We start from the raw sequence: 13,656 nt of genomic DNA on the forward strand, positions 1-13,656 counted from the left end.
GCGCGCCGGCGACCGAGAGTAACCTCGCGGTCGGGTGACGCCCTCCCCACCGCCCCGACTCTCGCCTGCTCGGGTCTCAGCCAATGGGAAGGCGGCGCACCAGCCGGCCGGACTCCTGCCCTCCCCGACTCCGCCCCTCAGCAGTTGGAACAGCGCCGTACAATCACCGCGCCGCCGGCTTCAGACCTAGCCAATCGCAACTCTAGTTCCCGATTCTAAGCCCCGCCCCCGCCCCGCCCCGCGAGGGTTCTCGGCGGGAGTCACTTTCTCCTTACAAACCTTTAGACCCGCCCCCTACCTACCTTGCGGCGTTAGGCCCCGCCCCCTGGGCGGACTGACCAATAACCAGCGAGCCTGGCGCCTCTGGGCGGGTCTGCAGCCAATGCGCACGCCGTGGGCGGGCTCCGGGCCGGAATTGGGGGTGAAGCTACAGTGTTGTGCCCACATTCGGGGCGCGCGGAGCTGGGGGGGTCCCTGGGGGGCGCCCGGAGCTAAGATGGCGTCCGCAACTGAGGGGGACGTGGGGACGGTGGCGGAGCTTTCGAGGGTGCTGCGGTGGGGTTTCGAGGACCTGAGCCTTAACAAGTTGGCGACGTCCCTGGGCGCGTCAGAACAGGCGCTGCGGCTCATCATCTCCATCTTCCTCGGTAAGGACCCTCCTGCCTTCCTCCGCCCCCTCGCGGAGTCCCCGGGGAGTGGGGACTCGACCTCCCTCCCTTCCCTGAGCCACGCCGGAGGGCTTTGTGGGGTGCGGATGTGAACCCTAAGGACACCAGCCAGCTATTGAGAGGGAGACAAGTCGTGGCTGAGGTCAGGGGGCGTTGTGCCCTCTGAACCTCTTCGCCTCTCTCTTCGACCCTTGCTCTACCCTCACTTGGCGCCATCACCCCCTCATTATGCCATGGTCTACCCAGTGTCCCCACGACCTGTCCTTATTTGTCCCTCCCTTTGGTTCTACTCTCTGTCCATGTGTAATGGGTTACTGACATCAGCCCCTCTCAGGCTCGCACTTATCGTTAGGCATAGATAAGGCCCCCTAACTTAGAAATCAGCGCCCTTTAGCTCATGTTTCCATATTCTGAGCCTCTATATCACCTGCTTACATTACACCTTCATCGCTTTTCTGTCCCGTTTCTAAATTCTCTTCTTATACCATATTCTAACCCCCCCCCAACACACACACACACACACACACACACACACTTTAACCACCCACCTGTCATTTCCCCTGGATTATATTTAAATGCTAGGGTTAGACAACAGGACTGACAACCTCCTTAAAAACTATCCTTGCTACCCCAAGCACTTATTATTCATATGCTTCAGAGGAAGTGGTGATCTGAATTTATGTCATAATAAGCTGTATTATAACTGCTTTATAGGCATTTTTACTGCATCCTGACTCCATGGTTTTTTAATATCTGGAAGCAGCATGACCCAATGAGGAAAAAAAAAAAAGCGTGGACTTGAGAAGCAAACAAATTAGACCCACCCCTGCTGCCACTTACAAATTGTAGGACCCTTGCAGGGAAAAGCAATTTAACCCCTCTGGGCCTCCATTTGCTTATCTGTGAAACTGTACAGTAATGCCTATCTCATAGGATTGCTATAGGAATTCAAAGGTCAAGGTCTGATACATAAATATTTGAGTAGTTGGAAGGTTTTGTGAAGGTTATGGGACTTTAACTAGGAGAGTTGGGGTGGGGAAGAATTAAACAAACAGGACTGGGGCAAGGGCAGAGGGCTAGAGATCTGAACCAGAAGAAGTTGAGATAAAGTTAGGCAGAGGTGAGAAGCCTGAAATGCCAGAGAGCAGTCTGGATTTTATCCAGAACTCAGTGGAGACTTGGACATATAATAGCTCTGAAGGGTGTTAACCGGATCTAGATAATGGGAGAAGCATTAATTCATATTTAAACAACCTGGGCTAATAGCATTGTTATTTGCCTATTATGTATCGAACCAAGATGATTTTCCTGTCTTCCAAATAAAGGTCACCTTTTCCTGCCCATGTAGAATTGTAAAATTTTAGGTTACGTGGCTTCCTCTCTCACCCAGATCTAACCCAAATTTATCAACATCCCAGTTAGGGTTCTTTGCACGACACCAGCTTTGAACTTCCTACTCCTTCCTCCCCCTTTCTGAACCAATTATTTGTTGGGATTGTAACTGACAATTAAGTATGTTTATATTCATTAAATAGGAGACTCATGGTTGATTTGAAATTAATTTGAGTTAAAAGCACCTAAATGCAGATAATCCTGAGAGAAGCATTAGATATAGCAGACATTCGCATATTACAGTGGGAGTAGTAACTTTTAATAGTCAGGCTCGTTTTCTTAACCTTTTACTTTCCTTGAGTTCTGTGTGCTGATCTTGGGGTGGGCCACAGAGTGTGAAAGAAATAGCTTTCAAATTTTTAACTGGGATCCATGGTAAGAAATACATTTTACGTCATGATCCAGTACACACACGTATATAAATACATTCAAAATAAAAATTTAGGAAACATTACTCATTCTTACTACAGTCTATTTTCTATTTAATTTTTCTATTTAATTTTTTAGTATTGTTTATTACCCACTGAAATGATTTCATGACTCATTAATGGTTTTATCAAGTAGTCTGAAAAATCTAGAATCAGAGGCTATAATTTTTAATATTCAATATTTCAAGGAAAGAATAAGCTTATGAGAACTGCATTGGAGTACTTTGAGCAACCAGGAGACTATTAAAAGGGGTGTGTGTGTGTGTTTTGAATATGGTTGCACAGAGTTTGGCCAGAGGTGAATTTTGCTGGGTCCTGGTGCTGGTGGAAAACATCTCCCCTTCAACCACCTGGGTCTCATCACTCCTTAGCATAATTAATAACATGAATTATACCAAATAAAGTCAAGAAAATGTACCTACTGTACATGAAGCACTGTGCTTGACCCTACCAGCACCAGGGTGATAGTGAGATATGAGTAATAGGCCGGTGTGCTGAGAAGCATTATGGTTGATGAGGGGGTAGGGAATGGGCATGAGATAAGTTCTCTAACAACCACAATAAAAGGCAGAGAAATCTAAGTGCCCTAAGAGAATAATGAAGTCTTGTGAGATTTAAAGATAGGACTTTTAATGAACTTTGGTTAGGTGAATAAGGTTTCAGCAGACTGAACTGGTGAAACAGGAGGAATAGCATCAGCAAAGGCACTGAGGTAGGATTCTGGTGACACGTTGGAGAAACAGGAAGTAGCCCCAATTTGACTACCAGGACATAAGTAGAAAAGTGGTAGGAGAGAAAGCTGTGGAGCCTTGAAAGCAAGGTAAGGAGTGTGTATTTAATTAAGTAGGTGTTTAGGGAGTCATTGAGGTTTTCCACGGGGAATAATGTGACTGCAGCTGTATGGGGAAGATAATACAGTGTAGGGTTATTTGAGGTGAGCATAGACGAGAGGTAGGGAGACCAATGAGAAGAAACTAACTAGCTAAATAGTTTTAATGACTTGGAGGCAAGTTGGTTGTACTAAGAGGGAAAAGCAGAGATCTCATGTAAATATTTTAGGAATATAGAGTCTTTCAAAAGGTACATTGTATAAGCTCTTTCAGTCTGCCCCACTGCTCATGCCAAGGATCAGCCTTGTCACCTCTGTTTCACCCTCTCCCCACATCCCAGTCACCACATGCTATCAACATTACCTCTTGTGTCTCAGATACACCATCTTTCTCCATCCCCACAGCCACTGATCTTCTGTCTCCAGAAGCTCCCGAGTAGTCTTCCTGACTGGTCTCTAATTCTGTTCTTGCCCCTCTAGTCCATTCTCCAAAAAAGACAGAGGGGTCTGATCCTGTGCCTTTCCTGCTCAGAACCTTTTCGGGGGCTTCCATGCATGGCTGATAAGCACCCGCCTGCTGCTCCAGCTCATCTCCAGCAAGTTCACAACCTTTTAGTCACTTCTTCCAGTTCCTCAGAAAAGGCATTAAGCCCTTTCCTACCTGGGAGCTTTCCTACCAGCTGATCCCGCGGCCTTCAATGTGCATCACTTGTTCCACACCTGAAAGACTCCTGTTCAGCTTTCAGGTCTCACTTCAATTTGTCCTTCACCTGAGTGTTCTCTCCTGACTTTCATTTTAAGTGATTGCCCCTGTTGTACTCTCATGCTGACCAAAATTTCCTTCACAATATAGATCCTGGTTTGTAATGACTTCTTTGTAGATAAGGGCAGAAACGTGTCGTTTTTGTTCACCACAGTGTAACCCAAATTCAACACAGTACCTGGGAAAAGGCTCACTGAATATTTGGTAAATAAGAGCATGTGTGAGTGAATGCCTTGGCAACTGATGAAATGGAGGATGAAGAAGTAATTAAAAATAAGAGATTCAGTCCTTCCACCTGGGTCACTAGAAAGGCGATGGTTTCTTCCACAAAAGTAGAGAGGTCGGGCCTCCCCAGTGGCGCAGCGGTTGAGCGCTGGGTTGCGAAGCTGCCCGCAGCCTCTGCAGCGCAGGTTCAATCCCCGGCTGCTCCCCGGCCACTGGAGGAGGGTCCCGCATGGCGCGCAGACCTCTCCTGCCGCCCGCTGCTCCCCTCAACAGTGTACTTAGGTCCTTCTGCCTGCTCTGCTCCCCGCTCTGGCTCTGGTGAATTCTCTCACCCTCCCACGCTTCTGACTGTACCCAGTGCTTGTATAAATAAATAAATATATCTTTAAAAAAATTTTATTAAAAAAAACAAAAGCAGAGAGGTCAAGAGGAGAGTCACATACTGTTCAGCACCAGGTCATGGTCTGGCTCTGGTTTTTCTTTAAGTTCCCAGGGTGCTTTCATGTGCCTTGAGAGCTGGGAAGCCTTGTCTTGAGCTCAGGAGAGAAGCTGGGTGAAAGATAGTTTTAAGAGGGGATAAAGTGCCATGGAAACACTTCTTCAGAGGGAAGAGAATCCACTTCATGTTGGTTGAGTATTGCTACCCTTATTGATAATGCTAATAACTGACATTTGTTAAGGATCTGCTGCATACCAAAAGTTGTCCTAAGCGTTCAACAGGCAATATCCTCACCTAAAGCTGCCAGTTATGCATTAGATAATTACAGTGCTCTTAGCATCTCCCTTATGCAGATAGGAAACAAAGATAGGGCTACAAAAGTTAAGTAACTTGCCTGAGCTTACACCCGTTACTGCCCAACTCTGGAGTCCTTGCTCTTTACCACATCAGGATTGGGAGAAGTGTTGCCTGAGTGGAAAGGATAAATGCCCTTGGTATCCTTTTTTCTTTTCGTTCTACATGGCCAAGCCAAGATGTAATCAGCATATGAGACACCTCTCAGTTGCAAAGCTGGAGCTGGCCAAAGGGAACAGATGGCCAGCCTGCTTAGTATGAGTGTCTCCTCTCATCTTGGCCATGATTGTGACTTGGTTGTTAGTTTGATCAAAAATTGCACTTGAGGATAAGGCTTCTCTCTTCAGAGATTCAGAATGAGCGGCACTGAGGTTAGCAACCTTTAAAATCAAAGAAGACCCTGCAGTTAGTTCCGTTTGGATGAAAGTCAGCATCAGCTCTTCAGAACTCTGTCCATTTATTCAGTGCAAGAAGCTTTCTTCAGTGGCATTGAAATTACAATATAAAGAGACCAAAGCCAAGTTGGATGGAAATTAAACGGTATTAACTCAAAAACGGGACTTCTGACCAAGCGGGATCCAAAATTTCTACTACTATAAGAGGATTGTCCTAAATGACTTTCAAGATCTCTTCTAATTCCAAAATTCAATGGTCTGTATTTTTAGACTTTTAATTCAGTGCCACAAGTTTCATCATAATCTAAAGCTTCCTGTTTTAGATTTCTTTAACAGTATTTTTCCAACTACTTTTTATCCAATACCCCAGTGTCTTACTTTGTACAAAACTTCATGTTTTAAATTAACTTTAATGTCAAATAGAACAATTTCTTTGCTGAAGCAAGAAACCTTTGGGACCATGAAATTATGTGCACAAGTTTATTAACAAAAAAATTCAGTCCACGCCGTCTGATATTAAATCTGTCTGTTTTATTGGGGTAATGTTGGTTTACAGCATTGTTTGTGTTTTACAAGTATAAAATCTCCCCTTTCAGTGTTTATTACTACACCACACCCACCACCACCTTCTCTCTCAACAAATATACATCTTCTTCTGTTCTAAGGAGATTCAAAGTGAAGTCTTAGGACCAGCAGCATTAATATCTCTGGGAATGTGTTGGAAATGCAAATTCTCAGGTTTACCCCATACCTACAGAATGAGAAACACTGTGCATTGAGCCCCGACGTGAGTTTTAACAGGCCCACCAGGTTATGCTGATCACGCTGAAGTTTGAGGATTGCAGACTTAACTTAGTTCTTCAGTTACAGGTTTCCCTCACTATGCAAAAGTAGACTGTCCTTGTGTGGGATGATTCAGTATGTTATATTTTGGATCTGGAATGCCCTGAATTTTTTCCATATACATTAATAGGTAATAGTTTCCTAGACCCAATAACCTACCAAATCATCCCAAATAGAAATGTTGACTTTGGGATAGCAGGGAAGACCCATATCTGTTTTGTAACACTTGGTAACCATATAATACCTGAAACTTTTTGAAATGTTATTATAATCTATGATTTTGGCAGTGACAAAAATCTCTCATATTTTTGGTTTTCTTTTTGTTTCTTTTTTCATTCTTTTCTCTCAGCTTCTTTATGTCCTAGATGTCCCCATTTACCAGCATTTCTTGTTATTCTTCAGATCTTACTATTACTAAATCTCGGGATTAGTGTCATTTTAAGAGTACTATCACCATATCATTATTGTGTATATTATCATAACTATCATCATTACCTACACCATCTGCTTCGCACTTTTGATGCGGTTAAATATAGAGGAATTTCTTTCATAAATTATAGGATTAATAGTTCCATAGTTCCTCTTCTGTCTTTCATCGGCCACCTTGAACAATGCAACATTTCCTTCATGGATCTGCTCACATTTCTTAACACAGTTAATGAATTGTGATTTGTAGCTTTAACAAAAATTAAGTGTCCTGGGTACAAGCTGCCAGAGAAAGCTGTTCTAAGCAAACTATCCTTTTTAAGCTTAGAGTTTTTAAGTAGGGTATGTGGATGTGTGTTTTGCTATTTTCCCAACTGAAGTCAAGGGCTGGGAGAGCTAGGGCTCACTTGAAATTCTCTTGGTGGAGCAATAATAGCTTCCTTTCTATAATTTGTGTAACCCAGAGGATGTTGTACCTTGATTTCTCCCTATTTTCAAAATGAAAAAGTGGGGGGAAAGAGGGGAGAATAAGACATTAAAAGAAAGGATAGGTAATTTCTGGGTAAGAATGTCCTTTTGTTTAAAATGGACTGATTTTTAAATCTAAGCTCATTCCTATTCAAGCAGTGACTTTTAAAATAAATGGGATTATGAAGCTCAGTATCCCTTAAAGGATTCTAAGAAACATATATACTAATAATTGTTTGCAATGAAGACCACTAATAGGAATGTCATAGCATTGTAACTGCAGGGCTAGTTTGTCATAAAGTGAATAGAAGATGAGAACAAAGATAAGACCCAAACCATTAAGTGATCAAGTAGACTATTTAAAAGCCCCACTTGAACCATAAACTAGCTTAAATTAAAAATAAAAAGGAATTAAAGATGCTTTTGGGTACCAAGTATTTCTTGTTGCTATGGCATTTTCTCAAGAACAAGAAGCATGGACATGGTCATATCTGCTACATAAAATAAATTGTGAGATAGATATTTTGTAAGCAATTAAGAATTCACTATTTAAAAAGTAGTGATTTGCAATGTACGCAAACCTGAAGACACTATGAGATCCCAGAAGGTTAAAATTCTCCCCGCTGTATATTCGTACATGCTATTATAAGTATATCTGTGTCAAAGAGGTAAATGGCTGAGAGCTCTCGAGGTTTCCAATTTCTGGTGTGATAGCATTTCTAAACTCAGATGGACTTGGACACCACTCTGGATGACTGTCCATAAATATAAAACTTCTCTTTGCAAGCCAGCAAGCAGAGGCCAGCTGGAATAATGCCTTTTAGGCTCCTATGACATTTACCTCAGACAAGTGGAAGAGATGGATTACATTTAAATACAAAGGTAGGGAGCCCTGACTAAAAATATTGAACCATAGGGCCACTAGAAGCCCTCACTCTTCAGCTAAAAGGTAATCTGACTCTGCTTATTAATTCTTCATTGGCTTTTCTGAATAAGAAACAAAAACAAAACTCAGGAACTCCTACATAGTGTATTTATACTATTTACACTAAAAACCCAATAATTTTTTATGGTCACCCAGATCACCATCTTATCAAAAGCTCCAAATTTCTTCAGGTGTTACTCTCTTATTTTATATTTTAAAGGTATATATATTTTTATTGCATTCCAAAGTATGTAATTTTTAAGTCTTTTTGAAAATTCTCTCCAGATCTTTAATGCTGAACTTCATCAAAATTAAGAACCTGTGTGCATCAGTGGATACTATCAAGAAAGTAAAAAGATAACCCACAGAATGAGAAGATATTTGTTAATCATGTATTTGATAAAGGGTCTGATGTCTAGATATCCAGAATTCTTAAAACTTAATTATAAAAACAATCCAATTCAAAAGTGGGCAAAGGCTATGAATAGACACTTGTCTATAGAAGACATACAAATGGCCAGAAAGCACATGTGATGAAGCTTAACATCATAGTCATTCAAGAAATACAAATCAAAATCACAATGACATACTACCTTCACACACATTGGATGACTATAATTAAAAGTGGTAAAATAAACAGGTGTTAGTGAGAATGTGGGGTGTAAAATGGTGCAGCCACTAAGGAAAAAGTTTGTAGTTTCTCAGTTACGGTATGTTCCAGCAATTCCACTCCTAGGTATATACTCAAAAGAATGGAAAGCATATATTCGCACAAAAACGCATACAAAATTGCTTGTAGTTTTACATCAGTTCCATCAACTGATGAGCCAACAAAATGTTAGATTCATACAATGGAATATTATTTGGTCATGAAAAAGGAACAAAATACTGCAAAAAAAAATCAAAATATTGTGCTGAGTGAAAGAAACCAGACTCACTTGGCCACATGTCGTATGATTCCACTTATTTGAAGCACCTAGAATGAGCAAATCCATAAAAACAGAAAGATTATCAGTTGCCAAGGGATGAGAAGAGGTTTGAATCGAAAGTGACTGCTAAGAGGTATGGGGTTTGTGTTGGAGTAATGGAAATGTTCTGTCATTAGCTAGTGGGGATGGTTGTACAACATTGTGAATATACTAAACTTTTGTGAATTGTACACTTTAAAAAAGATTAAGAAAGGATTATGTGTGATCACAGAGGTAGAGAGCACAGAGTGAGAGAACCCAACAATTACACCTATTCAGACCCATGAGGACAATTAAGGGGTGTGATGCTATTACCTTTTTTTTTTTTGTAAGATTTATTTTATTTATGCATACAAGAGATGGGGTATAAGCCAGTAGTGCAGGGGCAGGGGTGGTGAGAGGATTCACCAGAGACAGAATGGGGAGCACAACAGGCAGAGTTACTGAAATACACTGTTGAGGGGAGCAGCAGGCAAGACAGGAGAGATCTGCTGCACCATGTGTGGCTGGAGATCCAACTCATGCTTCATTGGCTGGGGATAGCTTCATAGTTCTGAGACTATGAAGTCTCAGAACCCCTTGCACCACCAGGGAGGCCCACTGTTATCTTTTTTCCTGTTAGAATCTTAGCTGAGCAAGAAAGGGTTTATTGTTTCATTTGCTGAAAAAATACCTGCTGAGAAAAAGTAGCCTCACCTACCTTGATTATATTTACAGAGATTAGATCTGGGAACTCTGAGTATGGAAGAAATTATGACAAGTATTTGGAAGGATTGGGGGAAAAAACTGCCAATTAATCACCTGGGGATGTGACAGGGCAACCTTCGGGCAACCCTAGTCCAGGTCAAGTCACTATAGGAGTGAAGAACCTGTCCTCCACGGGAAACGAGGGCCAGAAATAAAAAGGGGGAAAACCCCAAGTCGCCACACACTACTTGGACATTTTTGAGAGAGTACCACAAAATGTAAAACCCAAAAAGCATTTTTTTTTAAATAATAAATTTTATTTTTATATTCCCCCATACAACTGCACATGCCCCATTCTGACCCCAATCCCTCCCCCCCCGGCCCCCACCCCCCACAAAGTGTCTCTGGTTCATAGTTTTTTGTTGATTTTGATTTTCACTTTCTTATAGTTATTCATTTTCCTGATCCCTTATCTAAGTTTTCTAGATTCCTGCTATGAGTGAGACCATCCGGTATTTTTCTTTTTCTTTTTGGCTTATTTCGCTGAGCATGATCCCTTCCAGCGCCATCCATGTTGCTGCAAATTGCATGTGTTTATCTTTTTTGAATGCTGAGTAATATTCCATGGTATATATGTACCACATCTTCTTGATCCAGTCATCTATTCCCAAAAAGCATTTTTAAATGGGGGATAAAGCACTTCAAGTCTGTAAAGGGAAAGAAGAGTAGGAAACCATAAAAGAACACGCAGGAAATTTGGATAGGGAGTTGACAAACCAGTGAGGAGAGGAACCTGGGGGCCTAGTCAGGCCTGCTCCCCCATTATGCCTCTAATGGGCCTGTTTCCCAGGCAGTACACATCCATACTAGGTGATTCCTTTCCACTCCTGGCTGCCCCTGGTCTGAACACATAACTTTAGCATATAAAATACAGGATACTTCTCACCTGTGTCACCCCTCTCCCTTCCCTGTCTGCCTTAATTCTTGCTGCATTTCTGTCATTTGCCTCGTGTTGTTTTTTGGTGTACCTCACATTTCAACCACTGTTAAAATGTTAACATACAGGATAAATGGTTTCCATGCTACCTTATGCTTACCTACTCCACATAGTGAACTAGGGTGACATTGTGTCCCAAAGCTCAGCTCAGACTGACAGTGTCACAGCCTCTTCTCTTCCAAATTTGAAATACTAACCCTAACATCCCAATTCCCATTGGTAATCCCTGTTAGAATCCTGTCAGCCCTCTCAGCCTCATACCCAAACTCCCTAACCCCCCCGCACTGGATCTTATTGGAGGAATGTGCCTGTTGTTTGGAGGCCCTTGGATGAAGCCCAGCACCTGAGGAATTCTGGGAGTGGCAGCAGCATTTTTAGTCATTTGCCAAGTTTTGTGGTAGTTGGTTTTGTTTATTTTAATAATCCAGGATTTGTGGAACCTGAGGTTTATATCACCTTGGGGGCCTTCTGTATATAAGTTTTACAAAATGTACAAGATCATGAGAACCTGTTAGCTCCCCTACTGCACCTCCTTGGGTCTCAAAATTGGGGGCCAATGTAGATAAAGGACCGTGATACTGAAGCTTTTATTAGCCTGTGGCAAATCAGCTTCTTCCTCAGAGTGCAACTGAGGAAGTTGGGAATTTTGTTAAGTCAGATTGAGGTAGGCAAAGGCCAGAATTTCTCAGCCCTGGATTCAAGACTTGAGCCTGAATCTTATGTCTTCAAACCATTAAATACTCATATTTTAAGAAGTTAGATATAGATACATAAAGTATTTGTCCATGTAAGAAGTTAGGTATAGATAAAGTATTTGTCCATACATGTCCAAATATTTTCAAAGTGGCCTCAAGCAAGTACTTGTGTAATGCTTTGCAAATATTTTATCTTTCAAGTTAGCACAATAGCCTGCGAGATATCTGGCATTATCCCTATTTCACAGATGAAGAAATCAAGGTAGAAAGAAAATAAATAGTTGCCCAAGGGGGATATTGTAGTTGATCAGATTGTCAGGGATAGAAGTTGCCATCATGGGGTTTGCTAATTTACAAAGAATTAAAGTGTGATAAAATGCACTGAATATGGGCAACAGGGGTATAATTCTGTCTTTGCTAGGAGAGACATGTCTGTCTTCAAGCACCTCAGAGTCAGTATGAACATCTGTTACCCTTTTCCTATTCATTAAATTAAAGCAGCTCAGTCAACAGTCTGAGCTTTAACATTCTTTTAGTCTATAAATTTTTGTAGAAAAATTTTTAGAAAGGCCTCCCTGGTGGCCTAGGGGTTGAGTCTCAGCGCTATCACCACTAAGATCTGAGCTCGATCCCCAGCCAGGGAACTAACCCACATGGCACATCAGACCTCTCCTGTCTTGCACATTGCTCAGCAGTGTATTTCGGTACATCTGCCTTTTCTGCTCCCCACTCTGTCACTGGGTGAATCCTCTCACTCTCCATGCCCCACACCTCTGGCCTACACCCCAGTTCTTCTATACAAAAAGAAAAATATTTAGGAAAAAAATCAAAAGTAACAAAATTTGAACAAACTGTAGTAGCATAGAAAAACACTATACTCCAGACGCTCAAGCACAAGGGTATCCCTCACCCCTCTCTGGCCTTCCTGTGAGACTTGAAGTTCTCCTGAGGGCCTCCACTGATGGATGACTAACTTTTTCCTGGGCTAAGAAGCTAGTGAGAACCTACAAGTGTCTTTATTCCTGTGGCATGACAAAAAAGGGGGAAGGGAGCATCAAAGTAAAAGTTCTGTTGTAGCCCAGGTTTTTGAAGTAGGTTCTAGTCGGCCTCTGTGGTGGTTGTATCAGAGCACAAAGCTTGAGAAGGCCTTGCTCACCGAGAGCCCTAGGCTGATGCAGAGCAATTAAAGAATTCCTTTCCTTAGGACTTTGCGGCAGTGACTCAGGTTTAGGTTGCTTAAGTGACCTAAACACTAATAGTTCTTAATCTTCATAACAACCCTCTTTCTCTCTTTCTCACAAGCAACAACCATCCCCTAGTTCACAAAATGTCTCTTGTGTCCTTTAATCTCAGTCTAAGACCATGGGAACATATAACTAAGCCATTTTGTGTTATTTAGCTTAGTCTCCCTGACTCCTATACCACAGTTGTGAAAATGTTTGATTGCTGGAGGTAACTTCCAGCAATGAACTGCTCTGTTCTATGGCACCTTCTGAGGATAGGGAGAGGGAGTCCCCAAAAATTAGGTGAGCAAAGATAGTACAGTGAACACCTAAATTTGGCATTAAAGTGAGGTTTTCAAATGTGTTTAGCTCGTAAGTTAAGCAAATATAAACATGGGTGTGTCTGTGTTCATAAACGGGTTATTGAAAAATCCGAATACAACCATCGCTTTCAAAGGCACAGAACTAGTTATTCGTGATTCACTTGCAGGTCACTGCCAAGTGCCAAGGCATGTGGTAAGACTCGGAGAGTGGAAATCAAGTGATGTGAATTCCAACCTGAACTGTTACCCTTGGGCATGCCAGTTATCCCCGTGCGCCTTCACGTCATATCTGTCTAATAAAGGGCTTGATGTCAGTGATTTCTAAGGTTTCTTCAGCTCTAAGAATCTGTGGATCCTATGAATGACTGCGGTCACCTGCAGCAGGTGACTTAGTCCCCGGGACTCAGGATTGCTGGGGTGGGGCACTTGTTGGCATCTGACTTTACTCTCAACAAAACTTAATCTGGTAAACTCACCTGAAAGACCAGCTTTGAATAAACTCAAAGGTGACATCCGTCCTCACCCACATAGCCATAATTTACAAGTGCTCTTCAAGCTGATGAGCGTGATCAGTTCCACCATTAAGGGCCTGATAAGTTACCTATCAC

The 13,656-nt window shown here is 42.1% G+C and overlaps 1 protein-coding gene across 1 annotated transcript in view; it reads left to right on the forward strand.

The window, feature by feature from the left end:
- Positions 1-496: 496 nt before the first annotated feature.
- Positions 497-13,656, forward strand: part of LPCAT3 (lysophosphatidylcholine acyltransferase 3) — a gene marked incomplete at its 5' end in the record, with an annotated part of 34,223 nt that continues 21,063 nt past the window's right edge. Inside the window, one exon of the mRNA XM_084255721.1 lies at positions 497-647. Within this exon, the coding sequence (XP_084111847.1) occupies positions 497-647 (151 nt within the window). The remainder of the gene's footprint in view (positions 648-13,656) is intronic.

The sequence above is a fragment of the Talpa europaea genome, assembly GCF_964194135.1.
Source record: "Talpa europaea genome assembly, chromosome: 15".
Taxonomy (NCBI): domain Eukaryota; kingdom Metazoa; phylum Chordata; class Mammalia; order Eulipotyphla; family Talpidae; genus Talpa; species Talpa europaea.